Source organism: Alligator mississippiensis, chromosome 5 (genome assembly GCF_030867095.1).
Source record: "Alligator mississippiensis isolate rAllMis1 chromosome 5, rAllMis1, whole genome shotgun sequence".
NCBI classification, from domain to species: domain Eukaryota; kingdom Metazoa; phylum Chordata; order Crocodylia; family Alligatoridae; genus Alligator; species Alligator mississippiensis.
This window is the reverse complement of record NC_081828.1, coordinates 48,642,468-48,666,734: the sequence shown is the minus strand read 5'-3', so window position 1 is coordinate 48,666,734 and position 24,267 is coordinate 48,642,468. Positions and strand designations below refer to the sequence as shown.

The 24,267-nt window shown below is 41.9% G+C and overlaps 1 protein-coding gene across 2 annotated transcripts in view; it reads right to left on the bottom strand.

Moving 5' to 3' along the window:
* Positions 1–19,225, bottom strand: part of TNN (tenascin N) — a 49,253-nt gene extending 30,028 nt beyond the window's left edge. Inside the window, exons 1-7 of one of the 2 annotated variants that reach the window (XM_019500268.2) lie at positions 19,030–19,225; positions 18,862–18,931; positions 10,629–11,086; positions 9,319–9,693; positions 6,888–7,151; positions 5,141–5,326; positions 2,849–2,938 (exon numbers count right to left, since the gene is read on the bottom strand). In XM_019500268.2, coding sequence (XP_019355813.1) covers positions 2,849–2,938; positions 5,141–5,326; positions 6,888–7,151; positions 9,319–9,693; positions 10,629–11,073 — 1,360 coding nt within the window. In that variant the 5' untranslated portion in view covers positions 11,074–11,086; positions 18,862–18,931; positions 19,030–19,225. The remainder of the gene's footprint in view (positions 1–2,848; positions 2,939–5,140; positions 5,327–6,887; positions 7,152–9,318; positions 9,694–10,628; positions 11,087–18,861; positions 18,932–19,029) is intronic. The other variant, XM_006272945.4, reaches the window with a different exon arrangement.
* Between the last annotated feature and the right edge of the window lie 5,042 nt (positions 19,226–24,267).

The window sequence follows — 24,267 nt, the reverse complement described above, 5'->3', positions numbered from 1 at the left end:
TCACCAAATGTGGCCCCAAACAGTTCACCCAGAATCCTTCTGTCACCACTTCTCTCACCCTGTTGCATATGATTAGTGGGACCCTGTGCCCTCCATGAGGTAAAGCCAGACCAGGTTGCCTTGTGCCTTATCTGTACATAAGTTTTTGAAAGATGCCAGGACTCGTGACAAGAACACCCAGTTCTAGTCATGATTAGGGTGCTAATTAGTACATGGATCCTTGTTGGGGGTATCTGGAGTTGTAGCAGAAAGCCCCTTTTCCTCTTGCCTGCAGCTGCTCTCTCCTCCTTGGATATGTTTTTCCTCTTCTACCTTTTCTTCCTTCCTCTTTCTTTCACTTTAAGATAAGGAATTGTGTTTTGAAATTTGTATGTGTGCATTTTGTATCTCCCCTTGTATTTTGGTATTTTTATCTATTTGTGTGCTATGGCATTACTTTTGTAGCTTATATTTTATACTCCTCACTTTTCAACATTCAACTAAATGTGTTTAGTTTCATAAGTAAGTTATACATTGTAATAATGTTAACAAGGGCAGGAATCAAACTGCCCTTCCCTGTATCAGGCTGGCCCCTGAAAGAGTGAGTGAATCAGTGATTGAATGTGTAACATGGTAGCAGGCAACAATTAACACCTAAGGAAACTGCAGATCAACCCAGGGAAGAACTCAATAGAAGACAATGTAACAACTGGGAAGTCTCTAAACGTCACTGTTCAAGGGCTAGAAGCCCTGGCCTGAGTTAATCAATGCCAGGGACCAACTTTTGGGCTGAATATCTCCAGATCTCCCAGAGCCCTATTCAAAATTCATCAACGGACTCCCAAACCTGCACGTACATGCGGACAACCCCTGGGGCTGACAGATGCCATCCAGTAGCCACCGAGGGGGGAAATCCCACGAGGGTCAATGACCCCTGGATTGGGCAACCCTGAAAACTGGGAAGTCACCAAAGTCTGCCAAGGACAGATAAAAAGCAGTGAAAAGTGACCCTCGGTGGCGCCCTCTTGAACTCCAACTTGACCAGCACCCGACCTGTCCAGCCAGAAGGACCAGCCGGCGACCCCCTTCTGGAAGATAACACCACGCTGAAAGAAGCCTCAATGGCAGACTCCAGCACCTGTGGGATAGGTATACCTGACTCTTGTAGCTTGCTACTGTGTGTGCGTGTGTGTGTGTGTGTGTGTGTGTGTGGAAGGACCAGCCCCAAGGTTTATGATTTAATTCATTACAGTGTTTCAATCCGCCTAATAAACCAGAATGTTAAGGATCCCAAGTTGGACATTTGTAGCCAACAGAGTACACACATACTGAGCAGCGCTGAGCTGTGGGATCACCATGGCTTAAAATGCTGTTAACTGTTGAGGCCAAACCCAGTGACCTATATGATACTCACGAATCTTTTGGTTTTGAACTACTTTCATGCATAGTTTATATTATATATAAGTAGGTGCCAACGTGCTGCTTAAAAGTGTGTTTATGGAGTGCCTGTACTAAAACTTGCAGCAGTTTAAAAAATGCAATATGCATAAATTCTGAATGAACTAAGTCTATAGGAATTATATGCAAATTACTACAGGTATGTTTTTCTTAAGGTCAGTGTTTCCAAATTTGCCCCTTACTTCCATGTGTTTGTGGAGAGCAGGGTCTGACAGTAAGGAGGGGGTGGGGAAGGGGCTGAAGGGGGAAAAAGTTGGAGGGGATGACAAAGGGGCTACCTGACCTCCCAGATTTATTTTCTCTTCTGTAGCAGTGGGAAGGGAACAAATTCAAGGCCAACTTCCAATAATTAGATTGTATACCTGAAAAAATTATAACAAATTTATAAAATTTTCCATACGTGGAATCTAATTATTGTGGGGTCAACTTATATTCAGGGCTATCTTATATTCAAATACATACAGTACTTTTTGCTGCTGCTCCCCACTCCTACCTCCCACACTCTTCTGGGCTAGTGATGTTGCATATGGTGAGCCCCCATAGAGTATGGTAAACTTGCACAATTGCATCAGGAGTCTCGTGCTACTGGCATTTGCCATCTGATTCAAAGCTCCAGATCTCTAGTATTACATAAGTACGCAAGGGATATTTTTTTGTCTTACATATAAGCCTATGTCTGTGGTGGTGGACAAAAGCTTGAAGAAATGCATCAAATGTATTCTAAATGCTCATAATCCTGTAAGGAAATAATAACCACCCAAAATTGGGGGTATTTTTAAATTTCCTGTTTTTAGCCAATTTGTGAGGCAGAGTTATCTTTTTTTCTATACTTTTTTTCTAACCCTACTCCTATTGTAATACAGATCAGATTCATAGACCCCTAAATCTTGTATAGAAAAATAATTCAGTTTCTTCAAGCCTCCCTACTACTGTACAGTAGATCCAATATATTCTGTCACCATTCAAGGAACTTTCTGCATCACTGAATTCCAGAGAAACAGCTTTTCATGTCAGTTTCCACATTCATATCTGAGATACCCAGGAATAGCTTAACTGCACTGGAAAAAAAAATTATCAAATAATGACCCTAATCCTTATGGCTGACTGATCAGTGTTCAGTATAGGATATGAGTGAAGGTCAAAAGGAACTTATAGTCATTTCCCAATCCTGGCAACTGGTTCTGCCCAGCACGCTTCAGAGAAGGTTAGAGCCATTATAGCTTACGCTGGCTAGTAACCACCCCTCAAAGGGTCAACCTTCCTTCCTCTTAATAAGAAAAATTCAAAACAAGCACGAGACAGAGAAGTTTGTTTTGATGTCTGTGTGACACATTGAGCAATAGAGCTTTGATCTCAGTGGAAGGTCCTCTGGACATAGTAGTAATATAGTAATAGAAACCTTTGCACGTACCAGTCCTGCCAGTCACTGATGATGGTTTCCCCTCTATATTGTCCTTCATGTATATGACAGTAATATTATACACTGTGCCAGGTTTCAAGCCTAGAGAGAACAAAAGGAGCAATGCGAGCAATTAGAGAAAAAAAATGAAATTAAGCTTTTCTTAAGGAAATTGCATTTTTGGTATACCCTTCCTGGATATGTTTGAGAAATGAGTCTGAATTGTAGTATTTGGATCAAAACTTCCCTTTGTCTGGGAAATCTGAGTTTTTGGTTCAGGTCCATCTTTGTCTCCTATGTGTGTCATAATTTGTGAGAATTTATATTTTACCTATTATTAGTAGTATTCGTAGCTCTGATATGAAAAATAAACTATTCTTGACATGGGTTGAGCTTGAGTTGCATGAGTGTGCACTGAAATTGACTATCCAGACATCTACACGATACCCTTAAGTTGGCAAATTCCTGAAGATTTTAAGAGTGCTACACTTAGTCTAAACATGTAGTACCAGATCCACAGCTGAGACCCATTGAAATCACCAGATTTCACCACTACTCCAGTTTCCACCATGTGGATCTGCCTCATAAATAAAAGATACTCCAGGTGTACACTTTTGCTAGAAGAACAAACCAAATTTAAGTGGCCTGGTCATTTAAACAAGTCTTACCATTTCTCATGATTATCAGCCAGACTGAAGGACTTAATTAGAAAGGCTGGAAAGAGTTAACTGCTAAAAGTCTCTGAAAAAACTCAGAAGCAGCTGAAGTTGCTCAACCTGGCAGTGCCCAATACTCTTACAAAAAATCCAGGATGTTTCACTTGATGAAATCAAAGGCCATGGTACAGTGCCTAGAAAAGGCAGTGAACAACAAGTCTTCCTTGAAGAATGCAATAAACAAGATAAGAGAGGATCAGGAGTTACCCAGCGAAACTAAGAGAAGAGAACCAAAGGTTTTGTACAGAATGGTACAGAACAAGATAACTCTGGAATGTGCTTATTCATAATTAGGCATAATCAGTATTTGACTGGGGTTTCGGCATGCCACAACAAGCCCTGCATCTTTACCAATGTGCAGATTTATGTATTAGATTGTATTCTAAAGGGCAAGAAAAGTAAAATGTATAAAATGCTTGCCTTGACAGCAGTCTGATTAACTGTCTGGCTCTGATTAGAAACTGTTACAGTAACAAACTCATGGCTCATGCTTTGTGTATTCAAACTTAAGAAGAGGTTGTGCTGGCCACAGTAGAGGGAAGTACATCCAACTCTGTGGTTCTGCCAGTTGGATTCCAATCCAAACCCTTATCAGTGAAGGGATGTTTTGAAGGAAACCCAAATTAGTTTCCAGCTGAAGTGAGAGTGAGATATATTATAAAGGACACTCTTGGCCCTCCTCTCTCTCCTAGCTTGGTAATCAGGTGCTAAAGGGTGGCTCACCTGCCAGACTTCATCCAGGTTGCACAAGGTCTATGGCTTATATTATATGTGCATGTTTGGAGTTTGCTGCAAGTCTCACAGAGCACCAGATTGGACACAAAGTTAAGGAGTTCTACTAGCCTAGTGGTTCTCAACAGGGGTGCTGGAGGTCCCTTCCAGGGATGCCATGTTACAGGTACAGAGGTAAATGAGGAAGCAGCTGTGGCTGGAGCCCATTCTCTTCCTGCAACTTTTTCCAGTCAGACCCCACATGCTCCTCCCACAAACAGAGGCATGTCAAGCAGGTGGGACTGTCTTGTTGCCCCTCTGTTTGTGGGAGGAGCATACAGGATCAGACCTGGAAGGGCTGTGGCAAAAGCATGTGCTCCATCTTCAGCCCTTTGCACTGCTCAGCCAGAGGGGTTAGACTGGGCTGAAGCAGTCCTTGATACTGCTTGGTTGAGAGTCAAGTACAGGGACAAGCATGGAAGGCAAAACCACCCTCCTTCCTCTCTGCCCTCCAAGAGCACAGGGGAGTTTTGCCCAGGGCACAAAACTCATTAGTTACACCTCTGCTTCTGCCTGTTTTAGGTTTATTAGATAACCCTAATACAGGCAGAAGCATGCGGCAGTACTCTGGGTGAGAACCACTGAAGTAAGCAGAGGCAACATAACAGCGGTTCTCAACCAGAGGTGCTGCCAAATTCAAAACAGTTTTTGGGCGGGGGGTGCCTGGCTGAAAAGGTTGAGAGCCACTGTACTAACCAGTTGTCTCAGCTCTAAAGATCAGTCACACACACGTACAATGGGAAATTCTTCCCAAATTATGGCTCATGAATCAGCTGCCCTTGCCCCTGTGCAAGCTGAGCTGCACACAACCACTTACCAGTGATGATGTATCTGCTCTTTGGTTCACTGCTTTTAGGCACCATCACCTCCTCTTCACCTTGCCCAGGCAGTGAGCGGAACCTTAGCTTGTAATAATCCACCTCTGCTGGAGGATTCTCCCACTCCACTTCCAGTGAGTCCTCTGTCTCGTCTGTCACCCAGATGGCACCAACCACAGACAGAGCTAGGGATAACAGAACAGGAAGGGCCAAGAGGACACAGCACATTAGCACTTCAGAAATATTAAAATGTTTCCTTTGTCTTCTAAGCACAAGACAAGAAGTGGCCAAACTGCTTCCCACCAGTACACCTGCTTGTAAGCTCTAAGATGGTTTTCTGGATGAATTGAGGACTTAACTAGAAAGAGCACAATTATTTCATCAACAAGCCTGTCTTTGACTCATTGTAACACCCCACTCTGGACACACAGGACTCAGGCCACCAGCTCCATGTAATCTGTTAAAAATGAATGAATACCTCACAATAACCAAATCTTTCACTGGGTTTACCAAGGACATGGAGATGATACAGTGACACCTGGTAATAAACTGACCTTTTAGTTTTAGGTGGTTGCTTCAAATCATCAGCCTTTCAACTCAGGTAGGGAAATCATCAGAACTTATCAAAGAAGTAGTCAGGCTTGCTCAGTTCCAGCTGAGAGATGTTGGAGGAAATTTTAGCTACTATATAGAGCAGTGCTGGCAACTCACTGCTAATCTTCTGCCCTCTGAATACTTACAGTGCTCCAGCATGATGTGACAAAGTGCTGTACTGTGCCATGCGTGCAACTGAAGTCCTTACCACTTGTGGTCTTTGAAGGTCATTATGGCATAACTTACAATAAATAGCTTCAGTATTAGCTCTCGTCTGGACAAATCCCACCTGGGTTTTGCCTGTTGTAAAAGCCCTTCCACTTAAATTGAAATAGTTGCACTGTTCTCAGTAATATTCTGCATTTACAGCACACATCTCACCCCAAAAAATTTTTCAAATTACGAGCAAAATCTTACCCTTTTTCAAGTCTGAGCCTTCATGCCCAAAGTCTCCAAAGGGTTATGTTGTAGTTGACAAAGGGTTATGTTGTGGAGGTAACTACATTGTCTTGAAGAGAGGAAGGCCCAAAAGGCAAGATCAAACTTCTCTACTCCCAAAGGCAAAAAGAGTATGGAGAAGGCCAGGATCAGAAGAGTGGAATGAAGAGGTGGACACTGAGGCAAGAGACCTCGGCTAGGGTTTGATGAGGAGGAATGAGCAAGCAGGGACAGTAAGGCAGTGACACTTCAGAGGCATCAGGTGGAGAGAGTCCATGGAGAATGCTGAAAAGGAGCAGAGCAATTGAGAATGACAGGAGGCCAATGAACATGATAAAAGAGGGAAAAGGAGGTCATACATTTCTGCATCATGCAGTAAGACAATGGACAGTGTTCTGTGCTCTCCTTGGAATTCAGAACCATAAGCCAATGGCTGGCACTTTGGGAGAAAAAGAAATTTGCCCCTCTCCCCTCACTCCCCTCCTGCCCCCCCCCCCCAAAAATCTATTTGGAAAATAAAATCCTTAAATGGGAGAAGAAAGGCAAATACTCTGAACTTGGATAGGAAATGGAACAGATTCTTCCAGTATTCAAACAGAGACTGATATAAAGCGCACACACCTCTAAAACCTAATGGTTTGCTCCACTGATATAGTTTAAATCCAACTTTGCAGAGCAGCAAATCCTTAGCCTGTAATTTGCTAGTGGTCTCACCTGTGCTCGCTTGTAGATTTTCTGGGTCACTGGAAATCCCCTTCTTCACATGGCGAAGCGTGATGTTATATGTTGTGCTGGGATGAAGTCCCACAATCTCATAGCTGAGTTGCCCTTTGGGCACCCTGACTTGTTTTACAGAGGTCTGGTATCCCATTGGATAATAGCTGATGAGATAATAATCCACATCAATCACCTCATCCCAGCTAAGGGTCAGGGAACCCTCTGTGGTCTTTAGCAGCTGCAGATTCTGAGGGGTAAGCACTGTGGAAAAAAAAGGTAAACAATATTAGAACTGATATCTCCTCTTGGAGCCTGGCTCAAGTCAATAAGAGCCTTTCCATTGTTGTCAATGGCATTTAGAAAAGAACTGTACTTTTTATTTGTTAAGCAAATGAACTTCTGAACAGGACTTGACTGGCAGCCTTGGAGACTGAAGTCCTCTGTTTACTCTCTAACAAGTTACTATCAACAGCCAAATGACAAATGGGTATACTCAGCACTGTACAGAACTGGGCACACTCAGAGCTACACTGCTGCACCTGAGAAATTGATTATATCAAAAAAATGCCAGAAAAACCTCCTTAACATTGTCAATATCCCTCAAAGTACTGTGCAAGTTTGTGTAGGCAATGTATGTACCTCCTTGCCTGCCTGGCTGACTACAGTTGCTATTTTATTATTCTAGTTCTGGAATACAAAATAATTTAGTACTGATGCTACAATGCCCAGAATACAGGTAGATGCAGGACTTTTTAATTATCTGTTCAAGAAGGTTTGAAAAACCTTGTACTGACACAAAAAGATCAAGGCTGTTTTGCAAATCTGGAGGCAAGAGTATGAACAGGACTTAGACACTGTGAAGCAATGCCAGCTTCACAACCCTTTTTATACTTTAAGCAGGCCATTTAAAGCCATTGTTCTGGCATTGCAGCCCAGTGTATATAGTTTAACTGGCATCCATAGCAACAGTAAAGCAAATGTCCTCTCCATCCAGCTGCAGCTGAGGAAAGACGCCATCGCTGAATTTGATAGATGAATTTGCAGGAAATGCAGACCTTAATGCTTCTCATCACATTCAATACAGAAGCTCAGAAAGAATTCCTAGGTACCTTGACAGATGAAAACTGATACTCTTCTCACACAATAATTGCTCAGTCACTTACAAGCAGCTGAAATGCAGTTCTGAATGTAAACCAAGTTCTTTCTGATGCACTGCCTGCCGCTATTACTACTAGAAGGAGGCCAAACACTGGGACTAGTTAGAGCTGTCAGTAACATTGTACTGCCATTGAACAAACTTCAGACTTGGGAAGTAACTTCAAGGATGTAGAGAGAAGTGTTCAGATATAAGGGAAGAGGAAAGGGATAGCATGTGAGAATGCATGTGAATGTGTAAAAACAAGTATGATGGGATAAGCATGTGTGGGAATGAGAGATTTACATGGACAGATTCAGGACCTCTAGCTGGATGGTTATAACATGTTCAGTAATTTTGATAGTCCTGCTTCTGTTGCAGCTGGGTTGAGCTGAGTGGCCAGGGTAGGATTCATGCTGTGCTCAATAAGAAGACCTAGGATTTTTTTTATACTTGGCTGAAAGCCTCTGAATTAGACTAAAGCCAGGAATTTCAAAGAAGCCTAAAGGAATGAGGTGCCCAACTCCCATTCAAAGTCAATTGGATTTGGGCACCTTGCACTCTTCAGCTCTTGGAAAACCCCATGCTATATATGTGGTTTTATAGTCACATTTGTATATAACCTGCACTGTAAAGCATTCTCCTTATGGACACCCTCACTGGCCTGCACATAATAGGTGATAAGGTTAAATGTTTTCAAGCTTTGTTATTTGCTGTAAAACCAGAAAATGTAGTTTAAGAATAACAACTCAAAGAATAAGGATATGAAGACAGCAACAGAGACATTTTAAAAAGGGGTTCCAAGTATGGCACCTCTAATCTGAGAAAGTTCTTCTCTCTGTCTAGTTTACGTGGAGCCTCTGACAAGGGTTAGGCTTAACTCATACAACCACAGCTGCTTTATAAAGAAACAGCACAAGAAAGAGCTTCTCAAATGTTTCAGTCCCAATGTAGGTTGTATGCTTCAATTTATTATGACGTGTACTGAATCTATTGGCTTATTGATAACTAGTGCAGACTGCAGCAGGCAAGAAGGAATGAAACCCTCCCTAGCTCTATTGTGATAAGTTGGTTATAGATGGTTAGCCTCCCTCTTTGTTCATAGTTCTCCATACCCATATTTTGGATACGGAGTAGAATTAGCTCCCTATCTCTATTCTGCCACTGTCTATGGTTCTGAGTTAGCTGCTGAAGGAGCCAAGCAAGTGCTTCACTGGGAGGAGAGGAGGGAGATACAGGGGAAACTTCTGCAAGAAAGGAAGAGGAAATAAATAAAATGAGGGTACTTCTCACCTTGGGAGCAATCAAGGCCAACAAAGCCATCGTGGCAGTAGCACTCGCCTGTGTCACAGAACCCATTGCCATTACAGTCATTGGGACATCTCTTCTCACTGCAGTCATCTCCAATGAACTCCTCATAGCACTGGCAAACACCATTGTTGCAGATGCCATTGCCACTGCAGTTCTCAGGGCACAGCCGCTGACTGCAGTCCTCACCAACATAGGGCTCATGGCAGATGCATTTGCCATCAACACAGCGTCCATTGCCACTACAGCTGTTGGGGCAGCTGGGACGAGAGCAGTTGCTTCCTTCCCAGCCTTCGTCACAGTTGCAGCTGCAGATCTCTTGGATGAAAGTTCCATGGCTACTGCAATCTGAAATGCCTGCTAAGAGGGGGACCCAGGACCCCCCCCATCAGCAGGTAGCAGGCAGAAAAGAAACAAGCAGACAAACAGAATTAGGAACAAAGCCATAGACAGATATGGAGAACGTCCATTCTAGACTACTGGAGGAAGAAGAGCAACTAAATGGACTGATATTAGCTGCCCATTCCTTCTACCACAAAGGTGGTCATTACAGCCTTCCTTTCTTCTAAACAATGCACTTGTCTATCAAAGAAAAAAAAAAATGTGAATTCTCAACAATTTCCTTTTAAAAGTAAAATTCCAGCATTGAAAACAATGCAAAACAAAAGAAAATTGACTGGGAATTCCACAAGCTAGCCTCCTGCTATAGGGAATTCCAGAACTCTAAATTGAAGAATCTCCCCACAACCAGAGCTTCTCAGATTAAGAAACTAAATCACCCGACATTCTGCAATATTCTATCCCAAGTTTCAGCCTTTACCAGAAACTCCAGAACTTCACATCCCAGTGAAGAGTATGAGTTGCTCCTTGACAATATCAAGAATCTTGAAATTATTTCCCTCACCTATCATCACCTGCGTGTACAGGAAACCAAGCTCACCACCACCTCAGATACACCAGACTTCTATCACAGGCCCTGAACCTGAGCTTCTTTCATACGATCTTGAGCCAAAGTGCATTGAGGTAAATGGTGGCCTTTCCATTGGCTTCAATCAGACTTGGATCAAGCCCCATGTCAGGAACTTCAAGTTTCCCCATGTCCACCCCAGAAACTACTTGTTTCTGTTGATCCCTCCACCCAGGGGCCTCAGACTTTCAAACTCATGTCAGAAACCCAGGATCCAGTTTGCCCAAGCCTTTCCCAGTGCAGAGCAGTACAGCACAGCACAGCACAACGGATGTGCTATAAAAGTTATGTAGGAGCTAGAAAAAATATACCCCAAAATAATGCACACCTTGGCCTCCCCCACAACACTTCTGTGGATTGCAGGCCTCCCTCAGCTCCATCACTTCTTTCTCCAGCTTCTCCATCCTTTCCAGAAGGGCTCTGAGGTGGTCCAAGGCTTCGCAGTCACCTTTCGGTGTGAGGACTCGGATGTTATGCCTGAATATGATATTCTGCTCCTCGCCCTCCTCTGCTTCTCCCATATCAGGCAGAGTATGACTTTCATCTTTGAGGGGCAATGGATCTTCTTCTACCTGGATCTGGGATGACTTGGGAAGGTCAATCTTGTATGAGTGGCTGAGGGAGATTTTCTGACCTTTGCTGGTGCAATTCTGAGATGCAGGCAGTTGAAGAGCTGCTGTTTGGAGAGCACTATACAGTAACACCCCCAGAATGAAGGAAATATTATGCCAGTAACCCATCTTGTAGTTCTTCAGAGAGATGGTTGGTCTCATAAAAATAGCAAGGCTGGTTTCAGAGGAGGAAAAAAAAAAAAAAAAGAAAAGAGAAATTCTACCATAAAACCATTTTAAAAGCACTTTCAAAGGCTAAAAATGGCTACCATGACCTCTTGTGGTGAAATCTTCAAAGTTCAGTGTCTGTGGAACAATATTTGGATGACAGATATATAAACAGTGTCTAGGGCAGTGGTTCCTAACCCAAGGCTTGCAGGTAGCCCACAAGATTCTCCACTATTGCCTGTGCCTACCAGAAATTAAAAGATTAAAAATTGAGATTGACTGAAAAAGCAAACTATGATGTTGACTCAAACACATTACTTACTAAGTATTGCTGCCCAAGCCAGCACAGACTGCTGGCGTAGGGTGCAGGAAGAGATAATAATAATATTCATCAGTAGGTGGCTCTCTTGATCAATAGTTGGCTCCATGAATCAGCTCTGAATTAGTGTCCCAGCCTGTTTTAGTAGTCACTGTGCTGAAGATTTAAAACTGATCCTACCCATAATGGCTATTAAATACCACACATCACTTTCATGAAGCTTGTGGTGTTGACCTTACTTATTAGACCCAACTACATACATCTGCAATTTATGTGGACATATCATTCTCTCACTTATTACATTAAGTCGATGCACAATGTTGTGGTGTGCTGTTAAACGCATCACTTCATAAAGGGTTTCATTTCACAGGTGGAGGTACAAAGAAGCCTGTTTTAAGGTAATCTTTCAAGTGTCTAATAAAAATCAGCTCCTTAATGTAGGATATTTTGAGACAGTCTCTTAAGAAAAGAGGTTGGTTAATATAAATGGGATCTTGTACAGGTGTCACTCTATGAAGTTTATATATCAGCTTGTTAAATGGAAAACAATTCAGAATCTGTAGAATGAACCTCCCTGCATAAATGTAAAATATCTGTTTTGGTTTTAAAGTAAGTGAAGGGCTGATGTAAAATATCTGATTCACAGCTCTATGGCTAGGTCAAGTAAGGGACTTCCAGGCTTAAAGCATGACTTTAGGTGTCTCAGTTCTGCCTGAGTCTAAAATCATGATTAAAAGCCTCCTGTCTGACTGTCACCTAACCCTGAAGGAATTTAAATGCAGCATGCACCTTTCAAGTTTTCTGGACCCTGAGAATCCTGCTTCTGCACAGTCTCAAAATTGCCTCAGTCTGAGCAGCTCAGTGCCTCATTCCTACAAGGAAGTTCAAACGGGTTCCAAAAATTAGGCTCCACTTAGTTTCCTCAAGGGTCTCAATCCGGTATGCCTTCTCTGAGTACCCCTACCAGTAATGTACACTGACAAGATCAGGCAGGGATTTACCATATGTTAGCTGATGTATGGTAAATGCATACACCCTCTGTGGTAGATCAAAGCTAAACTGTGGTAGTTTAGCTCTGTTTTACTGAGATCTACACTACCAGAGTAGCAGTTAAAGAATTTGAGTGGTTGCTCTGAAGCGGATATCTGATTTACTATGTAGTCACTTGAAAAGTCAGACCATAAATTACTACATGTAACCTCAGTGTTAGTTGTTCAAGTGAGAACAGAACTGGCAAACAAACAATTTCTGGCTGATGCTAAAGGCAAAGATAGTTCCTGGCATGGTACTTGTAGGTAAAAGTAAAGCTGATTTTTAGAGACACGACCACCCCTGCACCACCTCCCAACCACATACACACAACCTGGGAACATCTCTGCTTTTCTCTTCCCTAACCATGCCCAGGAAAATGGATGGGCTTTCTGCATGACATTACAGATAATCACATTAATTACCCAAAATCTGACATCATGGCACATGGCATTATCGTGTAAAGTTTCCTTGGCTTTACCTAAGCAGACTATAAGAAAGTTCCCTACATGTTCAGAAGCATGATGCTCTTGCCCCTAGATAAAAATAATTCTGTATACATTCCAAATTTGGTGTCACATAGCACAGCAGAACATGTGCGGAGTCCAGTTCCGAACACCCTACTCTCCTTTGTTTACTAAAACTGTTATGGAAGTCAGTGGGCATTTTGCCAGGGAAGAATGAATGAAACAGGGGGAGGCCTTCAGGCTTCAGCCATTACTATATAGAAACAAAATAGAAAAGAAAAGCAATCTCAGCTGTCCCCTCCCAATCTGCAGCATTTTTCTCAAATGGCATCTGTAATGTATTTCTCATCTCTCAGCATATTATTCTGCTGAAGCAGATCTTCTTCCTCTTCATCCTTATTCTGAGGTTTTGCACCCAACCTGTCAATCCCTGCTCAGCCATCCTCAACATGCTATTCCATTTTCCAAACCATCTTTCTCTAGGACAGTCATAGAAATTGACCCCCTTCAGTTGTCTTTCTCTCTGTTGCATTCTGAGACAAATCAAGTAACGAGTATTTGTTTTGAGAATCTATGAGTACTATATTTCAAGTACAACGTCTCATCATAAACCACTTTAGAAATATTGAAAGCCTCTTTTAACAAGGTTTAATTTCATATTCCTAAGGATTTACATTTCCTCCCTTCCCCAAAACAAATGCACATATCCATTCTCTCAGCTCTAGGAATTACATGCCATTCTGAATTGTAACATGATGTCCCTACTAATTAAGGCCTTTTGAGTGCCACAAATTGATCTCAGATTTTCCTGGCCAGGCAGATCATTCAAAAGAAAAACCTCTGAACATAAGCACTTCTGTCAAATCTAATGAGAGAGGAGAGCAGTTCTTCTGGCTTCTACATCATGTAATAAAGAGATTTCCCCTGCTGTTTAAGAAGAAAAAAGGCGGTTTAATTGAACCTACATTGAGCATATGATATCATATGTGTAAGAAAACATAAATGGAAACAACAGGATGAAATTGGGCAAAGGAAAAGTTTAGACTGAAAACCAGGAAAAATTTCCTACCAATAAGAGCTATTATAATATGGAATAATGTCCAAAGAAATGTAGTGGAAGATACATTGCTTGCAACATTTAAACCTAGAGTGAAGAAAGCACAAGATAACTGGTCCAGTAAAGCAAAAAATAGTATTCTGAGGAGGATAACATAATCTAAGTCCATAAGTCTTTTCCCTTCCTAACATTGATGCCTGAGTATTTTGGTGTATTAAATTGCACAACGTGCTCTTTTTCCTCGGGCAAAATGCAGGGAGGCTAATATGACATAAATGGGGAACAAGGAATTTGAGAGACAAAGGTCCAGACTCTTTGACTGGTTTAAATCATCGTAGTTGTATTGAGTTCCTTGGAATGGTAGCAGTATGTACCAGCTGAAAATATGGCCTAAAGATCTATTAAATAAGCTGAAGGAGGCAACAAAGGGCTTTAAAAAGAGATTTTGAAAGAGGCTCATTTTCAGCTAAGTCTTAAAATAGAACAGAAACAGAAAAGCTGTTTGAGGAGGCAGGTGATGTGGTCACATATCTTCTTACATGTGCAAAAGCAGCAAGCGTCTTTTATTACATGCTAGATCTAGATAAAACATGGAGAGGCTTCAGGGATGGAAATTGCTATAGTCAAGGTAAGAGATGACAACAACATGGATATGGAATTCAGCTGCGGTGGGACTGACACAGGCAATGCTGCCAAGGTTGAAATAATGGAGATTTGCAGATGAAGAGCTATGGTCAAATGTTCAACTGACAGAGGCTCAGCAAGCCAGTTTTGTTAAGGCACACCAGTTTCTGTTATCAACAGCACACAAAGAAATGAACTGTTAGCACCACATCCAGCCACCTTTGACTTCCCTGCTTGAATGATCAACCCATTTAGAGCTGGGGCAGCTAGGGGCAGTCTTTGACAGAAGTCCAAAAGCAAGGCTCAAATACATCTCTAGAGGCATATTGAGGCCATAATAAGGCAGTTCAATTTCAGTGAACTTCAGTGCCACCCACATGTTCGGCCCCCAATTGCAACACCCCGCTGGAGCCCTTCAAAATGGCCATGAAGGCATACCTGGAAAACATCACCACTGCAAGGGGTACAATGGGTCAGGGGTTTACTCAGCCCTGCAGCTCCACTTTCATCTCCTCTATACTTGTTGGGGAGAGTTGTGGGGTGGGGGGATGGAGGGGAAAATGGCAGGATAGACAATGAATGATCTCCCATGCATTCAGCCTACGGTCTCTTGGTTTGGTTCCAGAGGCCAGGAGACATGCAAGGAATCCTTTATTCCAGCTCTATGTATAAAAATCAGGATTCTCTGCCTGCCTTGCAGCCTCTGGAGATAGGTGACAATGGCCAAGCACAAAGGAGAGCACACTCTGGTTGACTGTTCTGCTTTCCCATCCCTCCTCTGTCAAGCATTGTGGGACGCTGGAAGACCAGGCAACTCCCTAGTAATGCTCTGTAGAGTGTACAGATGTTTCAGAAAGCATATCAAAAGGAAGTGCTTAAAAATATTCCTCATTTTTAAGGATAATTTTTTAAGCACTTTGGCCATTTTTAGGAATTTCTTTAGCTGTGAATGCCTGCACACTTTCTGTTTGGAGTTCTTCAAAGGCACATTAAATATTATGTCAGTTCATGCCCTAAGACATGTTATCTACTCTAACACAAAAAAACTCTCAATAAGAGGTAAGGGAGGAGAAGGAAAGTCCAGAGTCAGAGACTTCTCCAAAATTGCAGAGAATGGAAATAAATAGAAGCTCCGAGCCCAGGAGAGAAATGGAGGACCTAGATTAATGTTTGTGGTTGGTTCTCCTCTACCCAGGGAGCACATCTCTGTCTTTGAAGGCACAGAGAGAAGTGACAATTTTCACTTGATCTGGCCCCTGAAAGTGCTCTAGAGTAATGACCAAACAGAAGTGCATGGCTGCAGAGTGCTTTTCTGAATCTTCATTGCAAGAGGGTTAGATGAAGATGCTTCAAAATAGAGCATCTTCAGTAACTTCTGTTTGCACCACCTCCCAGCCCCAGCAGTGTTTTCAAAATGGGGGGGGGGGAGCTAGGGAGGGAGCAGAGGGAGTTTAGCCCCAGGCTTTTTCAGCCTGCACTGGAAGGTGGGGAGGATTTATTGAAGCCCCCCTTCCCAAGGTGGGGGGGGCTCCAAACCATCCATCCCGCCCTTAGGTGCCAGCTGGGGAACCCCCAAAATGAGCTCCCTCCACTCTATTTCCCCCCTCCCATTCTGAAAACACTACCAGAGCTGGGAGGGGGGAGGGGTGTTGCTAGGGTAAAGCAGCTCTGGGCTCACAGCTGCTCTAAACAGCAGCTGGGATTCCCCAACCCCTGGGACCCAACAGCAAACTTCTTCCAGTCCAGGGGATTGTTGTAACTCCTGGCGCTTCCTACAAAGCACTGCGAGTTACAACAGAGAGCTCTACTTCTGTCTGCACCTTGAAACATTTAGCTAAAGGAAGCTGAGACAAAGTGATTAAGACAAGCTGTAAAAAGGATGATGTTCTTACAGGGGGTGAATGTGTATATACAGTATCATACTAGAGCCAAAGAGCTGGCTCTAATAAATGGCTGAGGGAAAATGGCCATGAGGCAGATAGAAAAGAGCTGATGGCTAAGAATGTGACTCCATAAAAACCAGGGTATTGTGCTAATGCCAAGGAGAACAGTTCCCATGCTAAGTCCAGAATGAAACTGGCCTGGGATATTGAGGCTGCTTCTCAAGCAGTCTCAAGGGAGGTTGTAGACAGGTCTGGGAGGTTGCTTGACAACGAAGGGAATGGCAGATATGAGAAAGAGAATCTAAAAGGTCTCTTTTCTGGGCTAGTTTGGCTGTAGTGTCTGAAAAGTTATCGCTATGTGCAAGCAACATTATGAAAATAAATTAACACCGTAGCTGCCAAGGCCCCCAGGAAGGTTGGCATAGTGTGCTGGAGGCTCAAGTGTTAAAAAACACAAAATGTTCTATTAGCTTCCCCTAGTGTCCATAACATAGATATCGGCTATAGAAACATTTGCAGTATTAAGACCAGAGAGATTAATAACTCTGAAGCAGGGTGGTGTGCAATAATAGCAACTTTCAGGGAGGAAATAAATGCGTCTTCAGAACTACATGGCAAATCCTGCTCTCAGTTATGTAAGAGTAGATTTGAAGTATCTGCATGGAGATCAATTAAGTTACTCCTGACTTATCCCAGTGTAAATAAGAGCAGAATCTAGTCTGTTATGTCTTTCTATACTCTAACAAACTTTACCAATTAAAAAGTTTTTTAACAGACTCACTTCTGAAGGCTTTCTACATTCACTAACAGCTCACAAGTTACCCTGGGTGCACAAAAGGTGAGAACATTTCACAGAATCTGGATATGGAAAATACCTAGTCACTTTTTCAGCATCCTAGTCCATCCTCCTGCCAGTTGCTTCCTACTATAGTTACTTGCGTCTTGCCCAGTCTAGCAGGGCGCTCAGCCAGGTTGACATCAGAGACAAATGACTAATTTTACAAAAGTTCCGTAAATGTAATTTAATTCAAATGGTTGAATTCCTGTCTTTACTTTTTGTACTGGGGCTCTGCAACTATTTCCAAGCCGTTTCCTTTAGAAAGCTGCTCCTAACAATTATATTTTCCTCTGTGAGCTACATGCATACATGTGTGTGAATAACTCTGACGTTAGTGAAACAGATCATATATTGGGCCCCAAAGAAATGGGTCATTGTGGCTACAGCATAAGCCAACCATGTTCTACTTTGGCTGTTAGTACAAACCAGCAAGATTTCTTCTTATGCAGAAGTGCCATTGCCTTTTCTCAAGAATATCACTCACAGGCTTCCTCACACTCTGCTTAAATCTATAGACATTAAAATGATTCCAAATAGTTATTAGAATATGAAATGAAAACTAACCAGGTAAGTATTTGTGCTTTTGGCCTTTCCTTTCTATTTATCTTTCATGTATTATTTCTTCACGTGTTCTGTCTCCTACAAAGACTACATTATTGTGTGCTGACTTGACTGTGTCTAGATCTCCTTTCTTTCTCTGAAAATCTCAGTCAGCATCTTTGCTTTCTCTTCTTTATTTCTTGACTGAGTTAATTAACATATTAAGCATTCTGTAGAAAGTGTATAACGTCAGATTCTCTCTCTTATACCGATAGTAACAAACCCGATACTTATATTATTTGCTCAGCATGTGGTTTGTATTTTAACTTGTGGAAAACTGGCTTATAATAGAATTAAGCCTCTTTTTAAGACAGGTCACGTTTTTAATTCATAATTTGTGTAAATCTTGTACTCATTCAATTGTTTTCTTTCATTTTACCTCCTGAATTTTATCTTTCTGAGATAGCTATTAAAATAAATATGGTACTTATCATACAAAAATGTGTTTCATTTTACCTAAAGATCCAGAGCTAAAAAAATTTTGTGTTATGGAATGTGTGAACTGATGGCCATGGGGTGTGATGCACATGCTGTAAATGAAAGGTAATTTTAATGATCATCCTTGTATTTAGCTTGCACTACAATTCTAATGTGTAAATATGAATAAATAACCCTAACATGAGTACATGACAATTGGAAAAGCCTTTACAACAATAAAAATGACATAGAAATTAGTATCTGAAATAAAATCTGTAAATAGCAGAACTCATTGTGAAACAGACTGGCTTAGTAACAAAGTCGTGGTTTCATTGACTTCAGTGCCAAAAATCCCATGGACATCAATGGAGACAAGTTGTCAGACTAAAGTTAGGATTTGAAGGGATACATTCTGTACAGTTTAAACTTTCTCATTTAGAACACCAATCTTCTATCAGCTATGTATTATAATACTAATACTTACCAACCACCATCTATAACTATGAATTATAATACTAATAACTATGTATTATAATACTAATACTTACCAACACGTATGCTGAAAGGCTTATTTCAAAAGGGCATAGGAAGGGTTCTAACGTTCTTAAGTGAAAGACACTATAGAAAAAAAACAAAGAATAAGATTCATGTTTCATTCAAGCCATCTATGTTGCTTGTCCTAAATGAAACTCTGGGAAAAAAAATGCCACCCTTACCTCTGGGATAGTCTTTAGTGTTCTGCTTTGGGGCCCTTCTTATTCAGATGTCACTTGCAAGAGCAAGCTGAAAGCTGCCACTGCTCTTCTCTTTCCAGCTCAGCTGCTGATGCCACCAGTCCCCACTGGGTTTAAATCTCTTTTGGACCAAATGAAAGGAACCAATAGAGACACTTGGGTGTTTCCCTTCTAATATTTTCCTAAGGGATGAACAAGGGTAGAGAGAGAGAGTGAAAAATTCTTTGCTGCCTACCAGCGAAGGAAGGAAGGTCCAGCAGCAAAATTTGTGACTAAAACCTGACAGACATCTAGAATTTTGCAAATGCAAAAGCAGAGATCACAGAATATATTATGAAGAGACAAATAAGCATTTTTTAAACTTATTTTCTGGAGGCATGAGTTTTTCAACATACAAAACAAGATTATGGTACACATAAAAAACCCCAGTTAACGTTAAATCACAATACTGTACTAACCCATCACATCATTAACAAATCTCAGGCACTTGAAGAAAAGCAAAATATAAGTAAAGGAACCATTAATCTTAAACACATGCATAGAACCATGTATTAACTGCTAGAGTTCCATAGAATCTGCCCTATTCTGCTCATGAAGTGCTAGAACTTGTTGAAAAATAAAATAAAAAGAAGTTACATGAACATTTTCAAAACTTTGAGGTTTAAGATTGAGAGGTTCAAATTTATTCCTTACCTTTTTTATTCGCTGCTTGTTTTTTATTCATATTATAAACTGCTTTGAAGTTATTTTAATGTCAAAGGATTTGGAATGGCCCCTTTTTAATTATTTTATATTTTCAAATATATACATATTTATATTGAAAATTGTATTAAAATATTTTGTTTACAACCTGATTTTGCTAAACTGCACATTTCTGTAACAATTCTGATAACATAGATAACATTTTCAATAATATTTTCCATCACTTTAATGCACTGAAAAATAGCACATTTTTCACACACAAAGTAAAAAACATTGAGAATCCTTTGCAAAATAAGAAATATAATTTATTTTTAAAATCCATTTTTTAATCATCATCATTAGTAGAAGATTTCCTAAAACGGTTCTGAAATGAAGCCTGCATCCCACACAGCCCTTGCCAGCTTTATTAGCCACCCTTCAGGACTTTGCCCTTTTCTTGGGTGGAGTGTGGCAACTATTATTCACAAAAGGCAAACCCACAAACTAATGACAAGCTTGATACTGGCCAAAGGCCTTTTGGATGCACACCACAGAAGGAGTGGGGGCACAGAAAGGAGGGCAAAAGAGGCAAAGAGCTTATGCAACATATAAAGGCACCCTCTGAGGGAATGAATTACACCACTTTCCTCCCATGCAGAATGTAGCCCTGATTGTAACCAGAGGCTGCCTTGGATAGTTATTTTTGAGGTTTCATTTTCTTGCCCTTTATTCATTGCCTGTTTTGCATTCCTATCAGGAACTGCTTAGTAGGAAGCAATATGATCCAGCATTCTAAGCAGAGAACTGAGAGCGCCAGAAGCATCTATTTTCTTGCCCAACTTTTGACGCTGAACCAGCATTGCCTCGGGTGAGTCAGTTAATCTCTCTGCATATCAGTGTCCCACCCAGTACACGATATGGTGACAATGGCCCAGACCCTCTGGTGCTATGCACCACTTTATGCTTCCACACTTCATCAGTGTGGCCCTAACAGCAGCATAGCAGGCTAAAGCAGATTCGCCATAATACAGTTTGCCACCACCTTTGTCCTTTGCTGGTTTGAAAAGATGGAGTCCGGAGAACAGCATGCAGAATGTCTCCATGCTCTTGTGATTTCCTTCTTCCATAAAAGCCTCTTGAAATCCCAGGAAGCTGGAACAACGTACAGTACAAGCCATCCCTAACTTACACTGCAGGACCAGCTTAGCTCAGAGTGGGCTCCAGACTTGAATTAATCATTATTACCTTAACTATGGGGTGTTGAACAGTCCTGTGCTCTGGGAGGTCAGACATTATTATGTGCGTGCTAAGTGTTACAGATCTGTCAGCCAGCCATTCAGTCACATGTAAGGTTCCGATAGTTAACTCAGATCCGCCCTGCACACAGCAAGTCTTCCAAGTACTGGATATGACTGCAAGGTAATCATGAGCATATCAAATAACTTGGTTATTATGCAGTTGATAATGCTCCCTAAAAGGATTCCAGACCTAGGGTTTCATTCACTAGCAGATTCAAAACTGCTTCTGCACTACTTATGTACTGGAAGATTCCTTCCACATAGGAAATCTTCTGCTGGTGCAAGAGCAGTTGTATGGGCTCCTAGCCTCAGCTGCTTTATGATGACAGTCTCCTGACTTCTTTACATTGCAAAGTCTTTGCGCTAGGACTGAGCCCTGAACCTTTTACCTCTATGGTCAGAACCATCTCCGGTGAGTCCCAACTGAAAATTGGTACCTTATCATAGCAGCCTGGTTGTCTGTAAGGTGTAAATTAGTGATCTCAATTCAGTTTATAGTGACATATGTCCATATGGCAGAAACCATGACCACGGTTAGTACCCTGGTCAGTAGGGAAACCAAGGACTGAATTGTCTGTGGAAAATGAACTGGTGTCTTAAATTTAATGAACAGTTGTTCCAAGACATGGACAGAGTTGGTGCTCATGGCCTTGAGTCATTCTTAAAATTTTGTGCCACTTATTGTGCTGCAGATAAACAAGAATTCAGTCTCTGTAGCTGTTATCTAGCACTTTTCTCCAGGATTAAATTGTGTGCTGAAAAAAACTGCAAATCTCATGTAATATGCAGGAACCCTTTTCCCGTTGTTCAGGCATTATACCAGACATCTCAATAAAAAAACCTTTCACTCAGACAAAAGGCAGTGTGACAGACCTATTAAAGGAGTTGAATTCACAAGTGAGACTTTTTAGATGCTCCACCTGATCCATATGAAGTTCTAGTTTCATCCAGGTGATTTGTTTAACCTTAAAAGTGTGATGGATATTCCACCTGAAACTCATTTTACTTCAGGAACTCACAACTCAGTTTACTTCTGAAACAGTTATTTTAACTCTGCTCAGTTGAGACCCCACTTAGTACAACAGAGCAGTTACTTTTATGGGGCACTAATAACACAGAAAGAAAACACATTGCACAAGAACTTCTCAATCATTTTTTTTTACCAGTGAGGGTCACTCATATATGTAAAATTCATGCAGTTAATCAAAATTGTTGCGCTGAACAGCTGCAAAGTGTTGCCACTATAAGTTAGCTACTGAAAAAAAGAGAGTAAGATCTAGGAATAGGTAAGGCAGATGGAAAAGTAGTTCAAGAGAAGGAAAAAGAAAGCTGAGGAAGAGATGGATAGATAAGCCTGTTGCATAGTAATTATGGACATGCAGTAAGGACAGACTCAAATGGAAAGTGTCCACGTTTTGTGGTGTATACTTCACTTGGGTTACATCAGATTTTCCTGCTGGAACTTTACCCCTGTCATTTGTACAAGTTCTTCCCTCCCAACATCAATTCCTTGTGGTCTGCACAAAGATTTATCCTGAGGTTTTGCAGAGGCTGCCAGTTTAATCTAACGAGGGATGTACTTACTTAGACTGACATCAGCACTGGGATAAAGTTCTTATACAATGTAACTAACCCCCTAGAATGGTTTATGTTTAATTCTTCCAGGAAAGCACTTTAAATGGAGTTTCATTGTAAAAGGAAAGACATGAGGGCAAAAGATCCACCAGCTTTATTCCTAGTGATAGCAGGAGCCATCTCCATTCAGCTGTGGCATAGGACATCAGTTGCTCTGGTAGTGATAGGCTCCGAGAACAGTCTCTTCATTCACAATGGATCAAGCCTAGCCCATAACTCTTTTCTCCCTGCTTGTGGAAGCAGCTACAAGAATATAAGGAACCACAGATTTCTCTCCCTCTCCCTGCAGAGTAACAACTACCAGCCTCTTTGTCCTTGTCTGCACTAGCAATCTGTTCCAGTTCCAACAATTGATGGTCAACCACAAATGTACTTTCTTTGGTAGAAAGTCTAGGTATAGCCAAATGACGCCATGAGTAGTAGTGGTGAAACTTACCCAGAATTGGCACTGCCACAGGGAAAGCCCTGGAAGGTCATAAGTTAGCTTGGGGGAAAGAGTGTTTTGCAGCCCTGCCAAGGACAGAAGGCAGTCAGTCCTACCTTCTTCCCATCCCCTGTCTGGTAAATTCCTCTGAGGGAAGACAACTCCGTAGAAGCCCAGCACTCTGCAGACCGAGCCAGCCTTTACTCAAGTCTTCCTCCACAATCTAACCCTCTCTGGACCCGTCCAGATGAATGTGCACATGCATTTCCCCAGGAACAAAAAACAGTGGCACATAGCTGTGTCATTGCTACTTGTTCCTGGGGAATGCTTATGCACGCATGTTCTGGCATGTAGCAAGTTGGGGTAGGGAAGGGTGGGGCTCACACCTGGGCTGGCCCCAGCAGCCTTACCAGGGGTCCTGGGGGCTTTCCAGGGCTCCAGCAGCAGCAGTGTGACATGCAGAGCCTGGCTGGCAGCTGGAGTATGGCTCCAGGTTCCAGTTTCAGGCTGTGCATGTTGCTGCCACGTGCACTGCTCCACTTTTTTCAGGTGTGGGGTTTTTTTGACACTGGGATCTCCTGCCTTGTGCAGGGCAATAAACTAAATTAGGTTATTTCCAGCCCTAATTTTCTATGCTTCTAAGGTAAAGTCCCTGCAGTCTTTGAGAACTTTGACCCTAAAGATAACAATGCTTGTTACACCGTTACGCTGTTGGTCCCTGCAGGCTTAGGCACTGCCTTTGTGGGTGGGGGAGATGGAAAAATACCTGTTATTATATGGCAGCACCCTTTACTGTCCCATGTGCCATGGCTTGCTGCCCTGCTACACCTCTGCTGCTGCTGCTTGAATCCCCATGTTTTTAACTGACTTAAACCGAAGCAAAAGAGTGGCAGAAGGTCCTCAAGGTCCATCCAGGCTGGTAGTCTGGCTTCAACAGCAACCAGTGCAGCATTCTTCAGTGGAAGGCATAATACCCTTCAATGCACTAAGCTGAGAAATGTTACAGCCTGAGGGAATTATCCATCTCCCTGCGTACAACATATGTTACCCATAAACATTTTCCTCTGTAGCTTCTGCTTTGGTGTGGTTTTTATCTGACTGAGTGTCAGGGACAGTTTGTATCTCTTGAGCACGGTTAAAGCTTCTCTCGTGCAGTGACAGAAAGAGTAAGAGAGGGAATAA